We start from the raw sequence: 26,947 nt of genomic DNA, 5'->3' as shown, positions 1-26,947 counted from the left end.
ACAGGTTCGTTACAACATCCAAGTCTAACCAATAATAAAACAGGCATATCGATTGAGCATGAATTCTGTCAATGTGTGTGCTGATTCATTGCACGTTGAAAATGTCGCCGGTTCATTATTTCACCTTTCAAAGCGTCGTGCCCTAATTTCCCATAAATGGAAAATGACGCCATCTTGTTTTTCAAGCTTACAGGTGTCATTGCTTACAGTCACTTTCATTTAACGATAATATTAAATATATACAAAAAACAAAATCACAATTGTAAATTACGTTCGTGAAGGTGTCACTACTCTCTGTTCTTACAAGTTCGATTATTTTTTACTTCCATTTCGAAAGAGTAATCGCACAGGTATGTCACATCAAAGGTGCGCATGACATCAGACTGCCCACGCCCGCATTGGTTGAAGAGAAATATTTACAAAATGGGCTGTTACTGTTACCCCCCTCCTGCACCGTGCGGTCGGTGAAGTCTTTCAGATCCAAAAACGTTTGCAACATACATATATATGTTAGTTTTATCATCATCCTAAACGCATATACTTTCTTCTAGCCTCGTGTGTTACAGTGCGCCTCAAAACAGATTGCTTTGCTCAAATCGCTGTTAGCACACGAAGAGGGAGGGGAAGGGAATAGCCATCACATTCCCTCCGCTACATACGAACAGGAAGCAGAGGACAGATAACAGGAGAGTGAGTAATGGAGTGAGAAAGGTAGATAGATCCGAATCACCACACGAAGAAAGGACAGTGATTGGGAAGAGGTGAATGGATATTCGGAAATCGGTGGATTATTGTACGTTGGGATAACGCTAGACAAAGTGCGAAGCGGAGGGGATACCTCGACTCGTCTGGATATTCTAATTTTCGATTCAAAGGAGAAAACCTCAACCGTTTAAACCAAGATTGTGAAATTACATGTGTGTTCGTCAGTGGATGCTGGCATATCCACGCTAACTACTGACCATGTGTGAGGTTTTTTGTTGCTAAAGGTTGTGAATCTTATAGATTTTTTTAATTGGAAACACCGATCTCGTTTTCTCGGAGGGTCGCTCACCTTGACAAACATGGCGGCTTCCATGAACCGATGCGTCTGCAAAGCGGCGTTTCTCCTACATTCCTTTCTGGTCTTTGTGAGCTCAGTCCATGGATTACGTTCGCAGGACCACAATATAATATATATGCAAGATGTGGATTTCAATTCCGAAACAAGCAGTTATTTGACACACCATCGCCATGCCAGATCCCGACCATTTCACGAACGAGTGAAGCGCGCTGCACCAGTGAATATTCAAAGGACCATCGCCGAAAATGCCACTTTTACCGAACCAATTTTCCAACTAAATACAGAGGTTACTGGTCCCCATTTATTTGAGATTGTTTCTTCCACGGTTGATATGTTCACTGTGGATAGGACATCTGGAAACGTCAGACTGAAACCTGGTAGAACATTTGATTATGAAGACGATACTCAGCGGAGCATTCAGCTCGTAATCAAAGCCACAAACCAAAATAACATCACAGGTAACGTATATACACAAATATGAATTATACTTAAATGCTTTATATAATAAGGTTTGAATTGTGTCATTCACGAGACTTTGTACAATGTCACAAACACCTGTACACCAACCATTGTAATACTGATTATCGACTGTTTAAATGTGAAAGTAAATAAAATCAGCAGCCCAGGAATGTTTTATTCCATAGCATGAAATATTATTAGTTACATTGGCCTTTAGAATTTTTCTGCTTGTGAAAGGGGATTCTTTTTAGAAATGACAATGTTTAATAATGTTAGGCCTTACAATGAAGCAGTTTAAATTATCACTCCACCAAACAGAAGTCTGGGAACATATAATCAGAAATATGGAGTCTGATTTCACACATGACCTAAATATGACACAATGTTCGTTAATGAATTGGCTTTTTGATGATTCACACAAAGTGTGCCCCACCCTTCTTCAGTACCTGTTCAACAACTGCCATTTCACAATATTGATAGAGTAGCATGATAATCTCCAAACACAATATGTTCATTTCACAGACAAACCTTAGCCATTCATTTGTGGATAAATATAATGGCAGTCACGTGATTAGTGTGATATGCAGACAAGAAATGGTCATAAATCAATATTGCTTTGGTTTTCCTTAAGTTAAATTGTCCTCTTTGTTCTGTCCTCTAATAAGACAACAATTTCTACAGTCACTTCTAAGCAGTATGTTTAATGGCAGGTGATTTTCAGTGTTAGTGATGTGCTTGATGATGTGTATAGAAGCACAGGTACTAGCTTAAACAGCAATAGGTCAGGATCTTTTGCAGGTGCCCCTTTCCAGTGAATTGGACATTAAATTTGACCTGGGCAAGCTTTTAAGAGTTTAGGTAAACAGGAAAGAGTTCAGATGCCAGATCTGGTACAAGCCAGAGTCTTGAAGTTCAAAGTTGTCTGATCACGGTCTGACAGATTATCTCCTTGAGGCCATAAGACTTAGATGTTGTTTCCTGTCAACCTGTTGTACTGTAACAAAGTCATGGTTATTGTTATATCTACCCTTAATTAATACATTTGTATTTTGTTTCATTTGTTGCAACTGATGAATACATCCTCTAAAATCAGGATGATTGAATGGTGGTAGGGACAGGTAGGATTAAAAATGTATAGTTTGGCATGAAATGCATGTGGACCCATTTTTTTTTTTTTTTTTTTTTTTTTTTTGTAAATAACTCTTCATTCAATGATCCAGTTGATCTCAACCTTTGCAAGTGGATGTTTCCTCAGATAACCTAATCACATTGTACATCACTGACTTTATGCATTTGTATGACAAAATCTGTCTATGTAACTGTCAATAAACAGCAGAATGCTGACAGCTTGAAGAGGCAGGGAGCCAGTGACCTGTGACAGCAGCAGTTTTGGGTCAAAAAGATAAATGCATGTGCAGTTCAAGAAATAAACCAACAACCAGTAACAAAACCTTGTACAGAAAGGTAGGCATCCAAGGTTAGATTCTTTTGACATCAGGGTCATCAGAGATGTCATTCACTGGCTATTTGTTGGAAATGAACCTGTGACACCTCTGGATACCTGTCATGTGCAGAGCTGACCTACATTGACAAACGTTGACCTTTCTGACCCAACACTGCCACTGCTACAAGCTGTTTATTTTGTTGACAGTTACAAAGATTGTTTCATACAAAGACATAAAATCTGTGATTTACAATGTGATTAGGTTGTCTGACATCCACTTGCAAAATTTGAGATCGATTGGATCATTGGATGAAGAGTTATTTACAAAACACTAGGTCCACATGCATAAAGTATAAAAATTGTATGGTGTGTGACATCGTGACTAGTTTTTTCAACATTAGTGCCGTAAGATGATGGAACATGTCCCCAAAATGACTGTTAAAGAGTTTTCCATGAAGAAAGGTGGGATGGGGGTGTAATGTGATATATGGCTTGTTACAGTACAGTACAGTACAGTACACTACACTACATTACATTACATTACATTACATTACATTACATTACATTACATTACATTACATTACATTACATTAAACATGACGAACACCAGGAAACAAGAAAATGAAGAAAAGGTTAATCTCAACAGATCGAAGTCAAAACCTGATTTGGCTGACTGTTTTAAATTATGGTGAACATGGTACTGCTGGTGATAAAATTATCACATTAAATGTTGGTGAACATATGAAGAATTAGAAGAATGTTACACTGCAACTTTTATTCAGGCTAGACCAAATTATATGCTTTTTTATCAAAACTGCAGATCACTGCTTGAAAAGTAAACAACTAATTCACCATGGGGTGTATTTTTGTTTTCATCTCAATTGAATTCAGTACAGAAGTCTGTTCATTGATGTAATCGATATGATCTATCAACAACTATTTGGATTGCATGTTTGTCAAACTGATGCTCATGTTAGTAGGGTGTTGGTATATGTATGAGAATGGTAACCTCCAAACCCTCCAAACCATGTTTTGTTTGTGACCATTTCGATGGTATTTTGTGGCATTTTATCTAGGAGTAGGATTATTTTAAGTAACAATTATGAAAGATCCTTCAGTGGTAAAAGCTCACAATTGCTTTGTTGAAAATTTGTTTTTGACAAGTGAACAGCAAGAATTATCTGACTGAAACATGTTCATGCAATTGAGGTAAACTGCAAACTAAGAAATAACATTGTTTTTCAATCCATTTTCATGTCTTCGTAAATTTGAGTTTGAATGTCAGTTGTGAATATGGAACTTGAAAACAAGACAATCACTGAATCACTATATTTGATAACCTGCTGAACTTACATTTGATTAGCTTCCTGAGATAATGTGGTGACTATCGTTTTTATAATGGCTTTCATAATCATTTGAATGGTAATGGTGTATGCTTTACCAATGGACATTCAGTGTCTGTTGACAAAAAGATTGTAACCATTGAACAAATCCCTGTTTTTCCTCATCCTTCAGCATCGGTCCATCTCAAAGAAATTCCTTTGAAGCAAGTGATATATTTGATGTCTCTTATGGAATGATGCAGACAGTTTCTCATTCCTTCACACTGTATCGTATTTGAAAAAATACATAGGGTCATAACTAATTTGAGTGAGTTTGGTTTTACACTGTTGTCAGCAGTATTCCAAAAATGATACAACAGGGGACACTTTGTACCAGTGTGGGGAATCCCACCTTGGTTCTCACTGTGACAAGTAAAGGCATAAACACAAGGCTACCCGATCCCTTTCCCATAGCTAGAGTGAAGGTCAAAACAGTCTGTGTAGGAATGTGATTAAACTATGTAAGTGTTAACAGGCAAACCTCATAATGTTCCAACATTTCAAAATCTGAAGCCATCATATCCATGATCCATGAAATAAGGAAGGTAGCAATGCCAACTTGAATACAAGCCACAGTGATGTGTTTCCTGGTAAAGTCTCATATTGAGTATCATTAAGTATGTTTCTTTATCGAACAAGATTGTTGTCATTTTGTATTGTTTCTTGGTGAAAGCCTCCCAGTGGGCAGCTGGCTTTAGATAAGCCCCCCAATGTGAAGAGACGAAGAATAATGTTTCACAGGTTACTGGTGTCACGTTAATCCCAAAGGCTTCATTTTCTCATAATAAATTTGCTTCAGGAATATGCACCGAGATCACTTTCACATGGGGGCCAGATTCATGTGATCAATCTCAGGAACAACATAAAAGCAAGCTGTTTTCATCAGCAAGAACCTGTTTAATGAAATTAATGGCTTGTACATGTTGTAAACGATTATGCTGATACAGTTAAGAGGAAGCATGCTTGTATTACACTAATCATCAGTGGTAGAAAACTAGCTTTCTAGATCTGCTTTATGACAAACATCACTCAGGACCATCAAGTCTTGATATAAAAGGTAGTGAAAGGAACCTTTACAGAGAAAACCTGCAAGATAAGTGCTGTGATTATGTGATTTAGTCTTTACATTGATCAGGGAACATGAGAACAAGGAGGGCACCTGTCAATGGTTAGTTTTGTCATCATGTCATGAGTAGACCATGAGTATTGGTGATAAATTGGAGTAAATTATTTATATTGGGAATTATATGTCACATAAACCTGTCCTCAGTTATTGTAATAAAGTGGGCAGGGACTACTCTCAAGGACAGGACATATGTATTATACTGTTCCATAAATCTAACTTGAGATGAAGGATTTCCATTTTTAAATGCAGTGTCAGTTAGTCATTTATGTTTTACATTTGTAATATGGATGATCAACACTAACAGCACATGGAAAATGTCACTATTGATTCTGTTCCGGAAAAATGTTCCTATTAATATGATTGCTACCCAAGACTTTGAAATATATTAATAAGAAAATAAGCTTCTTTCTGAAAATTGTGCTTTTTAATATATTAATGACCAAAATTTTGTACATGTTCTGTAAGATTGCATTGAAGCAGGTCAAGGGACCTGTAGCAGTTATGTTTTGACATGAATGTGACAGTGGTGTTGTTCAAGCTTGTTGCGTATGTATCTATGACAGACAGTGAATCAGCAGCGCCAGATGTTCCTGTAGACAATGTACGTGTTGTAATTACAGCCGGGACAAAGGAGAGTAGACTGGGAGCAGAGTAGTAGAGCTCTTTCTGCTCTACATAGTAAGCAAGAACCAACATTCTAGTGCGATATTGATCTGTTTCACATGTTTTTACACACTGTAGAGTTTGGGAGACAGAACATCAATATATTTCTTGTGAAGCATGGGGAATCTTTCCTCCTTTCACACCAGGGTGTAGATTGCCTACTGTAGGGAGGCAGAGGTGTGCAAATGTCCTCACACACACACACTCAGGGTGTATGCGCTGTGCTCAGTACAGATTAGAAGGTGTGTCATGTTCAGGTTCATGTTGACTTTGGATTAGTGTGATGGAGGGTTGAAAGTCTTATTGTCTGCATTGTCATGTATATCACGAGGCAGTTTTGCAGCCAACAAGTTACAATGTTCACTTGTCGCATCAAAGATTCAGGTTCAGTTCACCACCTTGGGTATCCATAGCAGGTGGCATCTGCCATGATTTTGCTGAATTATGCTAAGAATGGTGTAAAACCATTCTGTCTGACTCTTTATAACAGAAACAGAAAAGAACATTGGAAACTGAGATGTCAGGTACTGATGGTCAGAGTCTTGTTGCTGCAAAGAAGCCACACTCCTATATCCATCCTTTTAATGTTAATATTGACATCTGTTTCTGAAATCAGTCCCAAGGTTGCAGTTTCACAATTACTTGGCCACTTGATATACGCATGTTAAAATGTATCGAAAGCTTGGTCTGTGAGCCATGATTGCAGTGTTATAATAGATATGTTGGTTGATGTGAAGAGGTTATTGTGCATCTGGAATAGGAAACCCACAACAATGATGTTAAATGTATGAATGATGTGGTCTTTCCAACAATGTTTAAGGCATGTACAGTCTTTGTAATGCAAGCCTCTTTGTAATCCAAGGATTTGACGTATAAGTCTGCTTTGGCTTCAGATTGTTTAACATCTTTGAGAAGATTTAGGAAGTGGTTAGATCTGACATCACTGTTCTGAATTGATTGTTCCAGAATGTTTGATCTCTAATAGTTTGACATAATCATCACACACTGATAGAGTAAGTGTTCATTAATGTTTTCAATGGCTAGTCATAGAAGCAGCAGGTGCTTGTAATTATATGTGAATATGCTGAGGCTCCTCTTTGTGTTTGCATAATGTCTCAGGAAATGCAGCAAAACCTGTTTTAGCATGTAATGAATCCATGGCTGTCCATACACTAGCTCCTTGTTACTAATAAAGGTTGTTAATGTTTCATGCGACAGTCGGACTCTGTCTGGAACTTGGTATTGTATCAGACTGTCAACTATTGATTCTGTGTCATTGACAAGGACAGTAAACCGGAGGAAACCTTGAATGTCTGGTTTATCTTCAGTATACTTTTTTGTCATGTTTAATGATAAATATTTTTAGATTTGTTTTGTATTCATCAGTAGTTGACTTTGATGTTCTGTATCCTGCTCAAACAGTTTTTTTTGTTGAAGTTTTAAATGCAGAATTGTGCAATTTTAAACAGACAGTAAGGTACATGCGGGATTGTACAGTTATGCACACTCAGATAAAAGGGTGCATATACAATTGTGCAAATAATACAAGGAAGATATGAAAGGGCACATTTCTAAGTAGCAGGTATGTCACTATTTATGGATCAAGAAACACCTGTTTAGTTTTTTTTTCTTTTCATGCCAATTTGAAATACATTTTTGTTTTTGGGCTTGTCATTAATGACCTGTGATATTCAGTGTAGTACACGATTTGGCTTAAACACATGAATGTCCTTAAATATAGTGGTACATCACTACAGTATTTGTCCTTGTTTGTCATGGTTCTGCTTTATTCCTTCATGGAATACCTGTGCCAGTAGATTTCAAATGTTGTTAGCAAAGCTTGATAATTGGTTCCTACTCCGTGAGACATGTCTATCTGTGTAATCATGCTTCAGCCATGGGAATTGTTACTCATGCTACCAACCATCGGTTTATTGGAGGAGACTCATCTACCTTCAGGCTGTTGTTACCATGACAATAATATACTTTGTCATTGACAGATTGGAGGATCTGGAACTGATGAAATGAACATTTCAGATTAACCATGTTATTTGTAAACAAGGAAACGTAATGTTGGAATCACATCCTACTTCGCACTATCTGTGTTACTAGTGTTAAAGATGTATTCCAGCGTGCACCACACAAAAGAGAAGGACACCATTCCATCATGTCTGATCAATCTTCTGTTGGCGCTGTCTCCCACTCTGCCACTGAAGTTGAATCTCGGACCACTGCTCAGCTTGGATGGAACCTGTCTGCAGCAGAGCACATTTCATGATTCCTCTAATTCCTGTGCCTCAATGCTGTATTGATCTAGGAATTCCTGGCCTCAGTTTGTCAATGTGCCTGACAGAGGAGGCTGTTTGATGACTCGCATTTGCTGCTGCAACTACTTTTTTTAGACACATGACCTTGCCATGGAACAGATGCACAACCATTTATCAGTGTTTATACGCTCAGTATTTTCACTCATGCCCATTCTTATTGGGATTAGTGACAGTTCAAACCCCAGTTTTTATCATAAACGTTATATTTTGATGTAGAGTTTGTTGATGGGAGAGCATGTTTGGTGTATCTGAGTTGGTTTTTTAGCACATGGAAGAGTCAGTGTTTGCAGTCTTTGAGTTAGAACAACAGAGTATTCCTTGTTTTTGGTGCTTGGCATATTGATCTGTTTTTAAGTGTTGCAGTTGCTTGATGTTGTAGAGGATGTGATAGTAGAAAAGAGGCTGTTCAGACATGCTGTAATGAATGGAGTAACATAAGGTAGTACATAAGATAAAATGTTTTCAGAAAAGCATGGCAGTTTATTAAGCAGAGTTGTGGCCCTTTGCCAAGCAAGGATCTGTTGATTATATTTCCAAATCATAGATTTGCCCTGATTTTATAAATACTTTGTTTGCAAGTACCCTGCCCTTGCTTTTGTCCAAAGAGGCAAATATCTGTCACCTGCCTCACTCTGTGCTGTTATTTTCAAGCTGACATGTCACAATATTTTGAACTACATTTCATAATTTCATCCAACTGATTCTAGGGCAGAGGAAACGGTTGTGTTAATAATGTTTAGGTGATACAAGGCTTCCTGTCAGCCTCACTTGATAAGAAGAGGCTTACCACAAATTTGAAAAGCACCATTGAACAAACATGTGTAAATCTCGTGTCATGTTATCAGGTTATCCAGCATGTTTTGTCATGTCAGACATGCTTTGGATATCTTCTCCATTACAGTGAATATAAATCACTCTTCAATTATTTCTGTACCACAGTTCCTTCGAAACACCAATCAGTTGGTAGGCAACATCATTTGTTGATGTCCCATTTCCATCAATAATTCATTTCAAAGTGTAGTGATCCAAGCATAAGGCGGTTTCAGAAACAGTGGAAATCTGGACGTATCACATATTCTAAATTGAATGGTCCTTCTTGGATTTCTTTCAGAGTCAATGTGGCAGACTAGCATCAAACATGATATACCTTAGCGTGATTAAGGGTTGAGAGCGGTATTGTACAACTGAAAATTTAACATGTCTGAGAACTAATTGACAAAAAAGAACATTCTTCAGATAGGAATCTGGAGGCCATACATATTTTCTGAGGGGACTTATGTGAAATTTTCTGTACACAGCAAACCTTTTGCTCTTTGCATTACAGGATGAATACATCTGAATCAGTCAGGTTACATGTTGTCCAATATATTTTGCAGGTTTAACATGTTAAATACAGACCACTAACAAGAGCATATATGTTTTACAAATGTTGCTCTATCTACAGCCCTGGTAGGGATATGCCAGACTGACAAAAATCTGATATTCACAAACATTAGCAGCATTGTATACGATTGGTTATCACCTTTAGTATCAATCCGGCTGTGGTTTATTGCAGTGTATTTATACGGTTATTAGTTTTATCAGTCATTTTTTTATGTGGTAAGATCCATAGACCTTATGAGTAAGGAAGGTAAATTACTCCTGAGCTGAAGCTAGCGCAAGGCTGTTGACTGTCAACTAAGCAACTCTGGGAATAACAGGTCTAGATAATTAGAATGAATGACAGATACAGCGTGGGATGGGAAGATGCTGCTTCCCTGTAGACAGATGAAGGATGCAGAACCAGGATAATGTCACAGCATCTGTGACAGGCCCTGTTGCGCTGGAAGCCAAGGTTCAAGTTTGATGACTAAATGTACCATTATGCTTTCCCTGTTGACACTGATAAGGTGGATGTGTTCTGTCATAGAAATATGAGTGATGTGTTTAAAGATTTTCAACACATCTAGATTTTCAGACAAGGAAGCAGTGTCTGTACAATGTATGAAATCAAGTGATGGTGTTTATCACATCAGTGTTTAATGATGACTTTAATGACAACTGGTGTTTGGCCCTGCAAATACAACATGGAGGTCCATCCACCGTAAATATGTAACTTTACAAAATTGTATAGAATGCAGTGTTGCACAGCTGACACAATTTTGACACTTCCGTACATTAACCCTAGTATATGCTTAATGCTACAACTTTAACCACAGAAAAGAGAATTTTCCAAATGATGCATGAAATATTGTCATGCTGAACCAAGACAACTGATAACTGATGTGATTTTGGTTGGAGTTCTGCATCAGTAACTCACTGAAATGTTGATGTCACTTGATGCACCCAGTAAATACATCCACTTACTGGGGGTGTAGGATAGCCTAGTGGTTAAAGTGTTCCCTTGTCATGCTCAGGACCCAGGTTCAATTCCCATCATGGGTACAATATCTGAAGCCCATTTCTGGTGTCCCCCACTTTGATATTGCTGGATAGTGCTAAAAGAGGCATAAAACTGTACTAGCTGGCTCGCTCACTCACTCATCCACTTACTATAGACTACCACTTACTAGTGTCAGATAATCTGGCTAGCATAAAACGCTGCTCAAATCCATCCTGAAGTTTATGTGAAGTTATTATAGAACACAAGAATTTTCCTCTCATTAAACCCTTAGGGAAGCTAATTTTCACTGGTAAATTAGGCTGAAAGACTGAGAATAGGAGGTAGAACGGACAGCATGTAGCTCTCATTAGCTGGCCTTCCCATCTGCCAGACATCTTATAGGTTGTAAACTGGTGTTATGAAATGGGATACCCTCACTCAGAGCCTGCTAGTGTCTCCAGGAAGGCTATGCTCAAACATCTGTGATGACAGCAGTTCTTTGATGTGTTGATGTGGGGATACAGTTTTGTGTTGAGACACTTTAGGTATAGGCGCTTGTGCCAGTTAAGGATATATCATTATCAGAAGAGTACACAGAAATGTCTTGTTTATCATGTTTATGTTCTTGTACCTTTGTCCAAGGATATTCACAATAGCTGAGTAGGGTCAGTGAAGTAGACTATGCGTATTAAGAACATGATACATGGTACATCTTCATGATTTTCTAAATACATTGAGAGAGTGGTGTTCCCCTCTTGATAGTGTCTCCGCGATGGTGTTTTGGAAAGTGACGGGTGTCCATAAGTAATACGCTTCTAACTTGACATACCTGCTGCATGGATATTCTGTGTAAATAAACCCTTGTACAGGTGTTCCTGAAATGGGTTTCCCTGATGTAGAGATATACAGCATATCACACTTCATTTATTTAGAAATCCCCACTATCAACCCATGTAGAGGTGTCCCTGAGATAGGTTTCCCTGCTGTAGAGATATACAGCATATCACACTTCTTATATTACACATGCTTTTCTCCCTGGGAATGAAAGGCATGTGTAACAGATCTCATTCATGTATCTTAAATCATGGACTAGTGCTTAGTCGATGAAATACATAAACTATTGATAGTAAGAAATACACCCACTTAAATTAAAAAGGAGCTCCAGTGAGCTGGGAGAATCAGATGAACTGAGCTTCATTCAGGGCTTTAGCATTGTGGTATGGTGGGAGGAGGATCAAGAGAGCTAGGCAGTAGGGAAAATGATGTGGTTATCAACCCCCCTTGGAGGCGTTGTGCCTAAGATGTAGCTTCCCAGCTGTAGAGATAAGCAGTGTATCACACTTCTTGCATCACAGTTCCGGGTGTCCCTTATGCAGTGATATATGAGTAAACAGTGTATCACACCCCTTGTATCTCAAACCCTGCAACACCACCTGTGGTTATTTCCCTAATATGGGAATATAAACAGTGTATCACATCCCTTGTATTTCAAATCCCTCCACAGCACTTTTAGCACTGTATCTATGATTGTTTCCTTGCTGTAGAGCGATACGGCATATCACATCCCTTGTCTCAAATCCCCCCAACAGCCCTTGTAGCAATGCATCTGCTGCGGTTTCCCTGCTGTAGGATATGCAGCAAGTCAAGTTCCATCAGACCAATGCAAGCCAACTGTTTCTCGTTGATTGCCTTTGTTAGCTGCTTGTGACAGGACACAGAGAGGCTGTGGACTTGACATTATGCAGATTACTCTCTGTCAGTCAGCAGAAGAAACCAGATCGACCAAACAAAGATGCACAAAGATGGTGGCCTTGTCACCGAGAAGCCGGCTAGCATGATAGGGTCAACTTGTTCCCTTTGTGCACTTTCTATCTGTAGCCAGTCAGACAGGGAAATGCATCACCGTCTTGATGAGCCTTCAAATATACTTCAAATATATTTTTTTCAAAATTACATGCAAACTTGAACTCTATAAATTTGAAAATGGTTGGTATTGTCCAATCTTAGAGATTTATGCTAAAGTGAACTCATCGATTTGTTTGTAAATATATTAAAATGTGTTACTTAGTATTCCTAAGTTGAAGTGAGAAAAGGGTGTTTGGGGAGATTTGAAATGCTTTGTCTAGTTATGGACAGCAGGGTCATGGTGGGCGAGCTGGCTAAGGCACCAGGCTAGGGATCCAGAGGTTGAGGTGTGAGGATCGAGTCTACCTGTGACTGGGTGTAAAAACCTTAAGTGCACAACCCTTGCACTTAACCCATGAATCTGTTTGTATATGACCAGATGGTGGCCACAATAATGCATTCATACACCTAGTTGTAGGTACTGCAACATGTAGTAAACTTGGACAAAGTACTGTGACTATGTGTCCCAGTCCACCTTATGCAAGCACTAGATGCAATACATCTGTCTTAATCTGGCAAGTTGTAAATACCAATATAAAATCTCGGTCCCATTCGTACATTTATCCTCAGCTTTACAACCCAGCACTTTGTCTAAACCATATTATTCCTTGAGTCCCAATAAGTGTAGTCTAAGTAAACATATCCTCAGTACTTTTCGTTACACTCCACCACTGAGTCTAACTAAACCTTATGGGAGGTCGCATCAGGTAACCTTTGAGATTGACCAATCAGAACACAGCTTACCAAATCGCGAAAGTGCACATCTGCACATCCCTTATGAACTTTTTATCTCGAAAAGGTTCATACCTGAACGATTCCGAATGCTATTTAGCGTACGATCGCTTTCGGGTGATGCACACGGCGTACATACTGCCATGACAACGGTGGGTAAACAGTCGCTGAAAATAGTGTTTTTGACAATATTCAAAGATGTTAATTGGCGGAAATATTAGCTAATGGTAACCATGTCAACAGAAACCCCAAAGCGTATATACTGCATGTCAAATAAGTGTCTTATATGCTGATTTTTGTTTGTGGAGAGACCTGTGTCGGTGACCTGAATATTTTGAAAGTCCCTCCAATCCCAAAATAGTAGCCATTGTCTGATCTAACTAACCGCATCGCATTTGATTGGACCGTCATTGGTGGCCCAAAGGTTACCTGACGCGACCTTCTACTGGGTTTTGTTAGACTCAGTGGTGGAGTGTAACGAAATACACTGAGACGAAGTCTACTTAGACTTCGATAAGTGCCGGTTTAGACAGCTTCCACTATAATACCAAAACGTAATCAATTCATTCAATGTCTGTATCTCACACAATGTTTGGCACATCACAAGAGTTTGCATGTTTGTGGATTGAAGTAGTTTTTCATCATTTACTTGGGTTAAATATCCATGTTCTATATGTTTAAGTATTGGCCCTCATCTCTGCTATCACCATTGTACTGAGATTAGATTGTGTATATCATTAATTATCTCCAAGCTGTAAATGGAATAAACAGGCTTGATGATTTGAATCAGCTTAAGTACTACCAGTGCTCCACATGTCCACCAGGGTTGATTAAAGGTATTAATCCTGACGTGTTACCCAGTACTAGTGAAATCACACAATCGCTAGAGCACTATCAGTAGAGGTGGCAGTATCGATCCCCAAACCATCAGTGTTGGTGATAGTATTGATCCAGTTACATAAGTCTCTTACTGCTCCAAGATGAATTGGAGAGAATGGGAAATTGGCAGGCTGGCTGAGTCGTCCCTGTTCCAAGTTCCTGGAGCCCCTGAGAGTGTGACATTGTCCAGATTAAGTCATTACTTGCCCATGTAACAGCTTGTCAGGAAGGTCTGTTGTTACTTAAGTGGCACTGGATTTGAGTATAGTTAGGTGTTTCTTAAATCATGCTTGTTAATGGTGGTGGTCAGGTTGACTATCAAAAATGAAATATACAACTTTATGGATGCCAGCTTCTTATTTATTGCAAAGAGTGATTTTCGAAGTAGGTTCTTATACCATTTCCAAGCTTGACGTTTGAAGAGCCCCATAATGTAATCCAGCCACAGAAGGGGTGGAAGTAACCCACTTCCCCACGTCCCAGTTAAGTGGGTTTTTTTCTGGTAGGCAAGCTAATTTGTATATCACACTGTACTGGTGTCCAGCTGACTTTCCACTGTTAATTATGTTGTTTATTTAAATAAGAAAATCGGCTGGTATAGTGGGAAAACTATCAGGGCTAGTGATTTTACAAGTTCCACGCTACTGGGGTACATGAGCAATTCAAGAATTATTTCCATCCTTGTTCAGACACTGGTTCCACTTAATTTGCAATGAGAAAGTAATTTCAACTTTATCTTGTAAAACAAATACTTCCTTTGAGAAACAAATAAGGGTAAGTTATTATACAATAGATAGAAATGTGTTTTGTTCTTTTTATTCCTAACTTTCAGGGAACCAAAGTGAAAATTATTCCTGTTGATTGCGGAGACTACTTGAATTTTAGCTCACTTCCATCTGTTCAGTTGTTCTCATGTGATGCCATAAGAGTCTGATCTTGGTGAAATAATTTACTTTCATTCTACATTTATGGGGTCCTGAAGTTACTAATCCTCAAAGTGAACCCCCAATGAAAAATCCCCAGAGCAGCATGCTAACACGGCCAGGATGGTTGATGTTTTATCTATTTGTAATAGCAGTCACTCTCAGTGTACACTTCCAATGATTGCAGGTCTATCAGCCTTGCATTGACCCTGATTATTTCACCAATCAGCTGTGATTTAAGATGTAAATGTAGACCAGATTGAGTTAGCACCATGGTCAGTGATAATGATCACATCAACATGGCTGTGGGCATTTGATAATTGAACTATGGAGAAATCACCGCTGCTCACAGCCTGTCATCTGTGCCAGGCCTTCAAATACATTGCAATGTGGAGATGTGGGGTCCTCCTTTGACAAGTCAAGACAGCCATCCTCAGGGAGTGATTTCATCAAGGCCACATCACTCATGGCCTGTCAACCTTCCATCTTTCTTACACGATCCTGGTCAACAGCTTGCACAGCATTATCAGCTTGTCCAATATGCTGTTGGGTGATTGCAGTGGCCATCGATCTGTCGTGACCCTGCCTGTAGGAACTGAGAGAGTGTGACAAGCAGTGAGCATCTGACCCAGGGTCACTGCGGCCTTGCAGCATGCAGTAGTGGGACGTGGGGAGCTGAAATAGAAGCTGCATTGTTCTGTGTGAGCGCAAGCTCGCTGGAACCTTCCTCACTTGCTCATCCAGTTTTTTTAAAACATCCCAGTCCTTTCATTGTGTAGAAGGGTTTTGGATGAACATGTTGAATTAAATTGTTGAACTTTTTCAGTGTGTTTGTTGCATGTAAACTGAGTTGAAGCGAAGAGGAAAACTAATTTGTTGTGTTTGTTTTGTAAATGTTTTACTATAGAGTGTGCAAATATCAGATAGTTCTAATTCAGACTCGTAAAACAAGGAATGAGTTGTATCACATATTTCAGTAATGTGTAGAACTATTTTCAGCAATTGTAAAATGATATCAGGAGATCACATTATTGTTTGAAGGTCCTGATGGTAATATAATTTGTTTGTGATCTGCATTCACATTTCCAGACTGATATGGCCCTAGTCAGTCTCTGAAAATGATGGCCAGCGTTGGTGATGAAAACCTTGGTGAAGGTCCCAACTCTGTTATCACATTGGCCAGGACATCTCAGAAATGGAGGATAATGTGCTTGTCATTGATCAATGGTCTGGAAGCCATTGTGCTTTTGAGACTTCATATGAAAGCTACGTATTTAAAGGTGTAAGGTGTTGTTTATGGCTCATGAACAATTACACATGAACATTATCTACATTATATATTCAAGTGACAGTCAAAAGTTCAAAAGCACAAAGGTTCCCATGTAACAGTGATTTATGGTAAACCTGACTCATTGTCAGTGCTAGAAAACCTGACAATGCATAGCTTACACAAAATAATAATGTTTAGGGAGTAATATGAGCGTGGGAAAGGCCCCTCTACTGTCAGGCAGTGTCAGACATGACTGTATCAGTCATATGTTCATATTCTCTAACAGGCTCCCGGTAATAGGTAGTGTGTGATAGGATTGACTTTGGCTGGCTACATTGTTGGACATTGCCAGACAAGCAACTGGTGTTAAATAACATTTTTGCAAATGTACATGTGACCAGGATAATATCACAGAACATTGATGCATATTACAAGAATAACTGGCATTGCCAGGGTATCGACCAGGATTTAACAGCATTGTTTTATCTTTCATCTTACTAGCATAACAAGCATCGTACAACTGTGTTTCACATTGCCAGAAAAACACTTGGTAGCACGCAACATAGTTGCTTTAACACACCAGAGGCGGATACAGCTTGAGAATCTGCCTGAATCCACCAATTCACAACATTTGCTCTGCAGTGTTGCGCACCAAGAGATTCATTATCCATCCGTGTTGTGTTTGAGGAATCATCAATGCAACACGTAATCTCAACTATTTTTATGGTATTATGCTGTGAAGACTGTTGAACTTGGTTTTGTATATCAGTATTACTGGTTTATTACAAGAATGATTAATAGAAGCAGTGTTGTATTCTGTATCTCACCCTTGTCACATGTTGCCATTTAATTGCATCAGCAGTTCTGTTCCATCAACATTTTGACAAGTTCATTGTTTGCTGCAGAGCGGGGCTATCGATTACAAAATACAGTAACAGCCAAAACCTCACTTCATCATGTGCTGCATATTCTTTTGGTCCTTTCATGCCCATCTTTGGGACAACTTGGCCATGGGTAGTCATGGTAACATGATTTAAACTATGCATAAACTAGTTAATGTTCAAGCACAGAGAATAATAGATCTATAACATCGCCTCCCCTCTTAAAAGAATGCTGTTATGGTCATGTCACCATGGTAACCATGGTTGCATTGTTGGGTACTTTATAAGCTGCTTCAGTGGACCCATCCTGTCTCTACAGACTTGAACTGATGTTCTTCTTCAGGTTGATGTGCATGTCAACCATCTGAGGTATGTCATTGTCAGCACACTGGTGGAAGTGATGAGGTGGCCTTGACATTCAAACATGGAGGGTTGCAGATGGCACACCCTTGACCTCTGCTGACCAAATATTAGCCTATGACTGATGAACACACTATGCAAAGCAGCCGTCACAATCAGAGATTTGGACTTAATTTTCTGCCCAACTTGCTGCTGTTATGGAAGTGTTGCGAAAATCCATAGTTTTGTTTTAGTTTAAGCCGCCCAACCCAATTATCACACTCATGCCATTCTCCCACAATGGAACCACCATGTGCTGGTTCAGTGTCGTGTTAAGTTAATCCATTAATGGCCTTTGGTAACACTCGCCTTTGTTGCCGCTTTGTGGTCCAAGGAAACTCTTGGCTTAATTCACCATTGTAGCACCTTCTGTGACCACTCTCCATTAAGGTCCTGCAAGAGTCACTTTAGCATAATTCTTTTGTGGAATTGTGAGTTTCTCCTTGCTGAAGACTTATCTTCCCAGGTCTATATGTACTTCTATAAATGCTACATAATTGACTGTAGTACGAGTTTGCTCATAAGTTGACATAAGATTGTGTTTTGTCAATGGATGTTGGGTTTTTTATATTTGTTGAAGGAGTTTATGCATACTGAACCTGGCCTTGGGGTCTTGGAATTCTGTTCTCCATCATTATCAGTAATTTAATACTCAGCACTGGTAATTTTGAGCATGATTGTTGATGGTATTTAATAGGAAAACAAGGGCTTGTGTTGTTTGCTAAAGATCCTAAGTAAATATGAAATGTTTTGGGATGTTTAAATCTGTTTGCTGTTACAGCCCTAAAAATTTATGAAATGATAGATAGTAATATTTGCCTAACATTTCAGACACCAAGTTCATCTTTCCAGGAACTTGGTAATGTCCTACTGGTGTGAGTTCGCTCATGTAGCATGCATAGTACTTGGCATGTTCAGTAGAAACATGCTGAAAATCGTTTCAAAATAGGTCACGTCAGCCATTCTTACCAGCTGTACTAGGGCATGTTTCAGGCAGTAATTTCCAGTTACACCCAGCAGTTCAATCTGTCCATCCACACAGACCTGTCAGTCTTATTTCAGGCAATACAGTAATGGAATAATGTATTTGTTATATTATCCAAATATAATGTTCATACCTACTTCTTGTCAGGATTTATGAAGACAAGTTCACAGTGGGATATTCAGACCCTTATCACCTGCACATGTCAGTTAAAGTCTCAGAATGGCAATTTCGCAATTTCTCCTGTTTCTTTTGACTAATAAAACATCTTTTGTTAATTTGGCACATCTTTCACTGATTACAGAACTAAATAGGATGAGGCAAGGATGCTTAGTTTAGCATTTAATGAAACAATAGTGGCTACAAATATCTCTGCAGTTACAAAATTGGGGACTTTTTAGCCCATCTTGTTGCTATGAACACTTAGCTTGAATACCAGATAAACATTAAGAATACATTTTTGAAAAGATTTGCAGGTTTTTATGGAATTATTTCTTTTATTTTTGGACATACTAGTAATGTTTCATTTTGACTTGAAAGAACTGTCAATGTATCATAGGTGACCTTGTATTGTGTAGCTATTCACAGATGTTAGTCTGTCATACATTCCCCGAAGCAAATATATCCAAGAAAGCCCTCTCAAGGCTTGAATATGTGGCAAGTCTAATTTCGACAGCTGCAGGAGAACAAAAATGATGAAAGTCTCAGGGCTCCTTTTAATATTTTATCTAAATATACCGTAAATATTTGTTACAGTAAAATATGTTCAGTTCAGAGTCTTGCTGTTAGTGTGAGTTGTGTGGACACCAAAGGTGTTTGAATATCAATATTCTTTAGACACAATTCTAATGTTGACCTATTGTTGTCTTCCAGATGAAACACAGATTACAATAACCCTGACAGTAACTGATGTGAACGATGCCAGTCCGGAGTTTAAAAACAAACCCTATCCATTCCTGACTACTGTGGGGCCCAACACTCCACCCAATGAGAAGGTTTATCGGGTGATTGCTGAGGACCCTGACACAAATTCCAATATTTCCTACAGGATTGACTCAGGTATGTTTATGTTGGAGCATATAGAGAATATAAGGATATTGTGCTTGGAGTAAGAAATGACTAACTGGATCAGAGTGCACGCTCACTATCTTGTCAATGCATATTATTGTATCCCTTTTGCATAAAATGATGCATATTATATGAATCTCTGATTGACTTTTCTAGACTTAGTTGTCAAGTGATATAGCTGGACTATTACAGAGTGCAGTGTATTACAACCAACAAATTGAGTTGCTGCTACATCATTAGCCTGCAAAGTGAAGTTGTAGAAACTGGTCATAGTGAAAATTGGCTTTATTATTTGTTCCACATGGGTTAATAGTGTCAAAAGAAATGTGTGTTCACTTATTTGATGATGATATGACATTTACATATTACTCAGACCCTAGTACATGCTCAATAATGGTGTTTGATTTCTTGTGCATTTTATCTTAATCAATGACAGATTATATGAAAACCTAAGAATTAATTCATTATGAACTGTTGCTGCATTGTATGAGGCATGACAGCACTGAACTAACACTGAAACTATTTCAACAGGGGGAAACGGCAGGTTCTACATCAGCACGGAGACTGTGCCTTTGGAAGGTACATACATCAAGGTCGGAAATATCTATACCCAGGGTCAAGGACGATTTGAAGAGAACCGGGAATTCAACTTGGTTGTGTTTGCCAGTGATGACAATGCCACGCCACCACAGTCTACAATGGCTAATGTTTATGTGAAGGTTGGACTCAGACCCCCACAGTTCTACGAAAACCCATTCAGAGGAACCGTCCGAGAAAACAATGGCATTGATCAAACGTGAGTCTTGAAAACTTCATCTTAAAAAGTCTGCTTAGAGTTACATTCCTGTAAAGTACATGGTACCCTCTTGCTTTTGTATCTAGGACTGTATAGTACATGGTACCTGCTGCTTTTTTGTACCTAGGACAGTGTAGTCCATGGTACCTCTTGTACTTGTATCTTGGACTGTATAGTACATGGTACATCCTGCTTTTGTATGTAGGTCAGTATAGTCCATGATACCTCCTGCTTTTATCTTTTACAATATTGTCCATGATACCTCTTGCTGGGCAATGTACATCCTGCTTTTGTATGTACCACAGTATAGTCTGTGATACCTCCTGCTTTTATAATTTGGAGTGTTTAGTCCATGGTACATCATACTTTTGTTTCCAGGGCTGTATTGTCCTGAACAGTTTGGAAATTTGAACTTGGTGACCAGTTATTGGGAATATCTGTGTTTTCAGGTTAAATGGAGAGTTCAAGGTGGAAGCCCTAGCTTTTCAAGGGAACCCTATTTCATATCAGCTGCGTGATGCCACCAACGCCACCTCTGCTCAGTTCTCCATTGACGACAGTGGTGTTGTCAAGACCTTGCAAGTACTGGAATATGATGTGCCACGGGAACAGCGGCCGCCGATCTATGAGCTGAATGTGATAGCAACAGAGAGCATCACAAACCTGCAGAGCATTGTGAAGGTGGGGCAGTAATTTGTGGCAACTGGTAGCTATATTGCTTTTTGACATATTTCAGCTCCATCTTTACTGTATAATTCAAAACAGAAATTGTTGCTCTAATGTTGAGAATAATCGTGATAGGTGAACTTGAGTTATATTTGTCTTGTTGCTCTGTTTGTGTTTTTGTAATAACTAGAATGGGTGTTTTCCTTTGCAGTTGTACATAGAAGTCCTTGATGACAACGACAATGCACCAATCTTTGAGCTGTCCCGATATTCTGCCAGGTTTCCTGAAGATATACCCATTAATCAGACAGTACTGGAAGGTTTGTGGTTCCTGTTGTCAAACTTCTAACACAATCACTAATTGTGAAATGGTTCCTTTTTGTGAGTGAGTGAGTGAGTATAGTTTTATCTCATTTTTTAACCCACTATTCCAGCAATATCATGACAAGGGAGACCAGATATGGGCTTCACACGTTGTGGGGAATCAGGCCTTGGTCTTTGGTGTGATTAGCAAATGCTTAGACCACTTGGCTTTCCCACTGCCTCTCACATGTGATTAACAATAACAAACATCATGAATGTACCTCTTTGGATAGTTGTGTAATTTAATACTGCAGAAGCGAGAATGCTTTTATAGGAAGCTGACTTGATTTTGTTTGGTTTTCTCGTCATAACACCTGTGAAGATCTGAGTTAGAATTAGTTTTAAGCAATCCATGCTTGGCGTAAGAGGCAGTTAAAATGATTGGGTGGTCAAGCTTGATTGAAAAATGTCATCTTCTCCCAATTACATGGATGAGCATGCTGTTGATCACTGGATTGTTCAGATCAGAATCAGTAATAGAACCAATACAAAGGAAGAACCTCAGGGCTTACTCTTCCATTATAACAATGCATTCATTGTTAAAGAACTTCTGAATTTAATCCCAATTGCACAAATAGATTCTCATGTTGTTAATCATTGGATTGCCTGGTCTAGGCTTAATTATTTACAGACCACCACCATATGACTGGAATATTGCTGAGTGCAGCCTGAAACTAAACTCACTCACTCACCCTGAATTTAATAAATTATGACATATAGAAAAGTTGCATAAACAATTCCGAATTCGCCACCAAGGGCAGTTTTGGTTGAATTCTAAGTAAATGGTTATGTTTTGTTTGTAGTGAAGGCAGTCGATGATGACTCGGGGACCAATGCTGAAGTGGTATATTCCATCAATCATGACCATTTCTACGTGGTGACTGAGAACAGAACAGGTCCAGGTGTTGGAGGCATGGAGTATGTCGGCATCATCAAAGTGAAACAGTGAGTAGAGTTCTTGGAAGTTGTATACGGGATCTCCTCCAGCTGTTTTACCATATGGACCATTTCAGTTAGTCGTTGAAGGGTTTAAAAATGGAGTTGCAATTATGAAAGGATTGTGAAAAAATATGTACATTACAAACTGCAAAAATAAAAGTTTCTCTCATTGATATACTATTCTGTGCACAGACTTATGGTTTATCCCAATTCCTGAACTAATGTAATAGGAAAGCTGGGAATACTTCGTGAAATTGGGACCCAGAAATTGTACAAGTAAAACGAGGTAAATGGGACATGGAATCTTTTATTTTATTTTATTACTTTTTGAACTTGCCATATTCCTGTTTGCCCACAGACGCTTGGACTATGATCGTTTACCAGGCCACGTGTACAGCTTCACAGTGACAGCAACTGATAAGGGGTCACCTCCAAACAGCGGGACAACTAGTGTCCAAGTGTTCATGACCAATGTAAATGATGAGCCACCAGAGATGAGTCTTGAAAACCAGAAGATAGATGTGCGTGAAGATGCCAAAGTAGGGGATGCTGTGACAGTCATCCAAGCCATTGATTTGGACAAGGACTCAGTAGAGTTCTACTTCTCGCGTAAGTTCTTAAGCAAGAATTTGTATCTCTGGATACGATGTTGTAGTATTAATGAGACAGAAATCATACCCTTAGCTTTCAAACTTTCTAAAACTTACAAAACACTCACCACTAATTTGCTGTGTGAAATTAGTATCTTTCCTCTACAGTGAACCATGACCTTGGAGTTCAAAATGACAGTTATTTCCCAGTTGATAAACCCACTGATCCTTCTTGGATGTTAAAGGTATGTTAGGTTATATATTTTGGACAGCATTATTCCTTCGGTGGCTTCCTTGCTTGTTCACTGACTCTTTGACCTTCCAGCACGACTTACGGACTTCAAGATCTTCAGGATCTTGCCAGCATCTGGCCTCATAACCCTGTCCCAAACTGTGCCTGCTGATGTTGATGAGTACATCTTGAACATCACTGCTTACGATGATGGAAGCTGCTGCGGTGGTTCTCCAATCCTGTCCAGCGAAGCCTACCTGAATGTAGAGATCGTGGACATCAACACACATAAGCCGTCCTTCCCACAGTGCTCCAGCTACAATAATGCTACCATTCTTGAAGGAAAACCTGAAAATACACATGTTATAAGGGTAGGCTAGAATGGTTTTTATCTTGATTACAAGTTGTAATGAGTTTGTTACAACTGCTGAGGTGTTTTAAAGTTTATGAATAAAGCATGAAAATGCAAGTTTTGCTTGCAGGGACAGCCATTTTCTCTGATGCACAGATTTCCTCCTATTTTATTTCAAGTTCAAATCAATGACACAGTATCAAGTTGTCAGCCTAAACCAGATTTTCCTGTTGCCATCCCTGATTTTAAATAAGAATGTAGATCTGTAGGGCAAATACTATGCAAAAACCCTAATTTACAAGAGGACCTGTAATGTGAACCACGTTTGTTCATGCCTAAAGTATTTTTGCTCACATCTAGGTTCAAGCACAAGACAACGACAGGGGAGAAAATGGAAGAGTCACATACTCCATTCTGAGACCAACTGTAAACCCAACAGTCAACTTCCAGATAGATGAAGACTCTGGGGATCTCAGAAGTGCTGTACAGTTTGATCGGGAAGCTGTGTCATCCTATACAATAACCATCAGAGGTGTTGACCAGGGTCGTCCACCTCTAGATGGGTACTGTACCTTCACCATCAGCATTGGAGACATCAATGATAACAGACCCAAGTTTGACTTAACAAGCTACACTGCCACAATCAGTCAAACCCTGGAAGTCAATAGATCTATCCTGACCGTGAGAGCCAATGATGATGACCTGGGAATAAATGCAGCAATTGAATACTTCATGGTGGACAGTGATGGGGGTGTTTTCAAGATAGACAAAGAGGCTGGCATTATCGCCCTGAACAAGACATTGGGAGTAGTATGTATCTGTTGTTATTTGGAGTTGAAAAGTATTGTCCATAACTGATGTTAAACTGGTCTTCAGTGATAAAGCCTGTTATAACAGCACAGGTTCAGATTAATTTTCTTGACCTGTTTAGAAAACTGTATTTTCCAGTTACACAGATTGTGTGAGGAAAACCTGAATAAGTTCTTACACTAATATGTTACAGTAGATTGGTCAGAAATGATTTGCTTAGAAAGATAATAGGAAATTGGTGTTCTAAAATGCTGAACCATTGTGCTTGAAACTGGTTGTAAAAACTGGAAAACCCAGCTAATTGATCGTTGAAATTAGTGCATTTTTTTCAGTATTTCATTTCTAAGATTGTCTCCACTGAGTATTGAGAAGTGAATTAACCTAAACATCAAAATATGTTCCATTATGGACCTGGCATACATACTGCTTGGTTATTTGGATCTTGTTTCAGTTATATCATTGTTGTATTGGTCAGCTATGATTTAGAGTCAGAAATGACCATCCATACATTCACTTTTTCAGAAAAATCAATATGACCTGAAGGTTATGGCAAAGGACAAAGGGACTCCCCCTTTGAACAGCACAGTTGACGTTAGGGTACGTGTCATAGATCTCACCAGTCAGCCTCCCACCTGGGACCGTTCTGACTACGATGCTACTCCCTACAAGGTGGACGAAACTGCTGAGCCACGCCATGTCATCGCATCTTTCAGTGCCACTTCCAATGTGGATGACCCAACTGTGTCCTTCTCCTTGATTGCTGCAGATGGCAGCCCTGTACAGTCTCTCCCACCATTTGGTATCAACTCTGACGGCAGCACAGTCAACCTCACTGTGTTCACAACTACCATGGACTTCAATGTCAAGAACCGATATGAGCTGCGTCTTCGGGTGTCTGTGAGTAAATAGCATGAATACCTGCTACGTATGACAGAAGCTTCATTGCGTCTAGAGTTTTCAGTAGACTTTAGAATGAGTGACCCTCAGTCTCATTCTTAAGTGCCTTGAATGAAACAGAGATATGTCATAGAGAAGTCATATCGGTACGAGTAATCAAGACAGCGGGGGACTATGTATTCAGCCGTGTCTGCACGCACATACATCCCGTTTCTTATTAACGCAATATCTCATGAACTATTATACCCAATGTCTTAAAAAATTTGGTGACAGCCTACATTGGGGGACTATGCAGACTATAGTCAGTTTCGGTCACCTATAGCTCATTTTCAAGGTTACCCCAGCATTTTGGCCACTTTTCAGATTCTTGTTAACGCAATATCTCATGAACTATTTTATTTGATGTCTTCGAATTTGGTGACAGCCTACATTTGGTGAGTCTGCATTAGGGGATTATGCAAACAAAATATGACCACCACACTTAGTCCACTTTTCAAACTTGTGTTAACGCAATATTCCATACAACTTTGCAACCAGTGTCCTCAATTTTGTTTACATCCTACATTGGTAGATTATCCTGACACCTCATTTCATGCATCTTGTGTGTGAGCAAAAAATAAAGAGTAATGAGTAATGAATATGTTTCTTCTTAAGCGAAAGGGGACCTGTTAGTGGGAAATACTTGTTTGATTCGATTTTAGATAGTGTTAAGAGAACTAAATAACTTTGACATAATAGTCACAACCAGTGCCTGTTTGATTTAGGTTCTGATATAACATTGAAAACACCAGTCAGTCATTTGCAGTCAGAACCAGCAAAGTCTGTGATGTTAACTGTTGGTGGCACTCTATCTTATTTTGTCACATTGTTATGTCATGCCCAATGTTCCTGGTCCCAGTGTTGTAATTTGTCTGCATTTGTGCTGTAGAATAAGGTGCAATGATTTGAGATTCATTAAAGAAATTTGGTGTGTCTGCTCTATGTATGACTTCTGTACTATAAATGAAAAGCATGTTTTTTTCTTTCTCAGAATCGGGGTTCGATACCTCTGTCATCAGAAATACATCCTGTTGTGGAACTAAGAGATACAAACAACAAGGTTCCATATTTCCGAGGTTTGGATTCCTTAACCGGATTCTACCCAGGAAGTATTCCAGAAAATTCACCTCCAGGGCAAACTGTCATTGAGATAAAAGCATATGACGATGATCCAACCTATCCCAACAATTTTGTAAGTTTGGAAAAACATTAAAACATTTATCTTGAATTCAGAGGAAGTAATGTTGCTTAATCGTTGAAGAAACTTGAGTATGGCATAGTTATTGTTATAACAGTAAAGAGACTTTCATAAGGCTTAGACATTGTTATAATATTACAGAAACTTTAGGAAGGTTTGAAAAATGTAATAATATTACTGAAGTCACCCAGTGTAATGTA

The 26,947-nt window shown here is 39.0% G+C and overlaps 1 protein-coding gene across 2 annotated transcripts in view; it reads left to right on the top strand.

Moving 5' to 3' along the window:
* The first annotated feature begins 639 nt into the window (after window positions 1-639).
* The window catches only part of LOC137257359 (neural-cadherin-like), a 47,652-nt gene continuing 21,344 nt past the window's right edge, over window positions 640-26,947 (top strand). The window contains exons 1-11 of one of the 2 annotated variants that reach the window (XM_067794685.1): window positions 640-1,521; window positions 19,671-19,856; window positions 20,397-20,661; window positions 21,111-21,342; window positions 21,539-21,647; window positions 22,494-22,635; window positions 22,988-23,238; window positions 23,545-23,822; window positions 24,164-24,613; window positions 25,136-25,510; window positions 26,541-26,741. In XM_067794685.1, the coding sequence (XP_067650786.1) occupies window positions 1,065-1,521; window positions 19,671-19,856; window positions 20,397-20,661; window positions 21,111-21,342; window positions 21,539-21,647; window positions 22,494-22,635; window positions 22,988-23,238; window positions 23,545-23,822; window positions 24,164-24,613; window positions 25,136-25,510; window positions 26,541-26,741 (2,946 nt within the window). In that variant the 5' untranslated portion in view covers window positions 640-1,064. The remainder of the gene's footprint in view (window positions 1,522-19,670; window positions 19,857-20,396; window positions 20,662-21,110; window positions 21,343-21,538; window positions 21,648-22,493; window positions 22,636-22,987; window positions 23,239-23,544; window positions 23,823-24,163; window positions 24,614-25,135; window positions 25,511-26,540; window positions 26,742-26,947) is intronic. The other variant, XM_067794684.1, reaches the window with a different exon arrangement.

This window comes from Haliotis asinina, chromosome 12 (genome assembly GCF_037392515.1).
Source record: "Haliotis asinina isolate JCU_RB_2024 chromosome 12, JCU_Hal_asi_v2, whole genome shotgun sequence".
NCBI classification, from domain to species: Eukaryota; Metazoa; Mollusca; class Gastropoda; order Lepetellida; family Haliotidae; genus Haliotis; species Haliotis asinina.
Note: the sequence above shows the minus strand (reverse complement) of the source record. Positions and strands in the feature narration are given on the sequence as shown.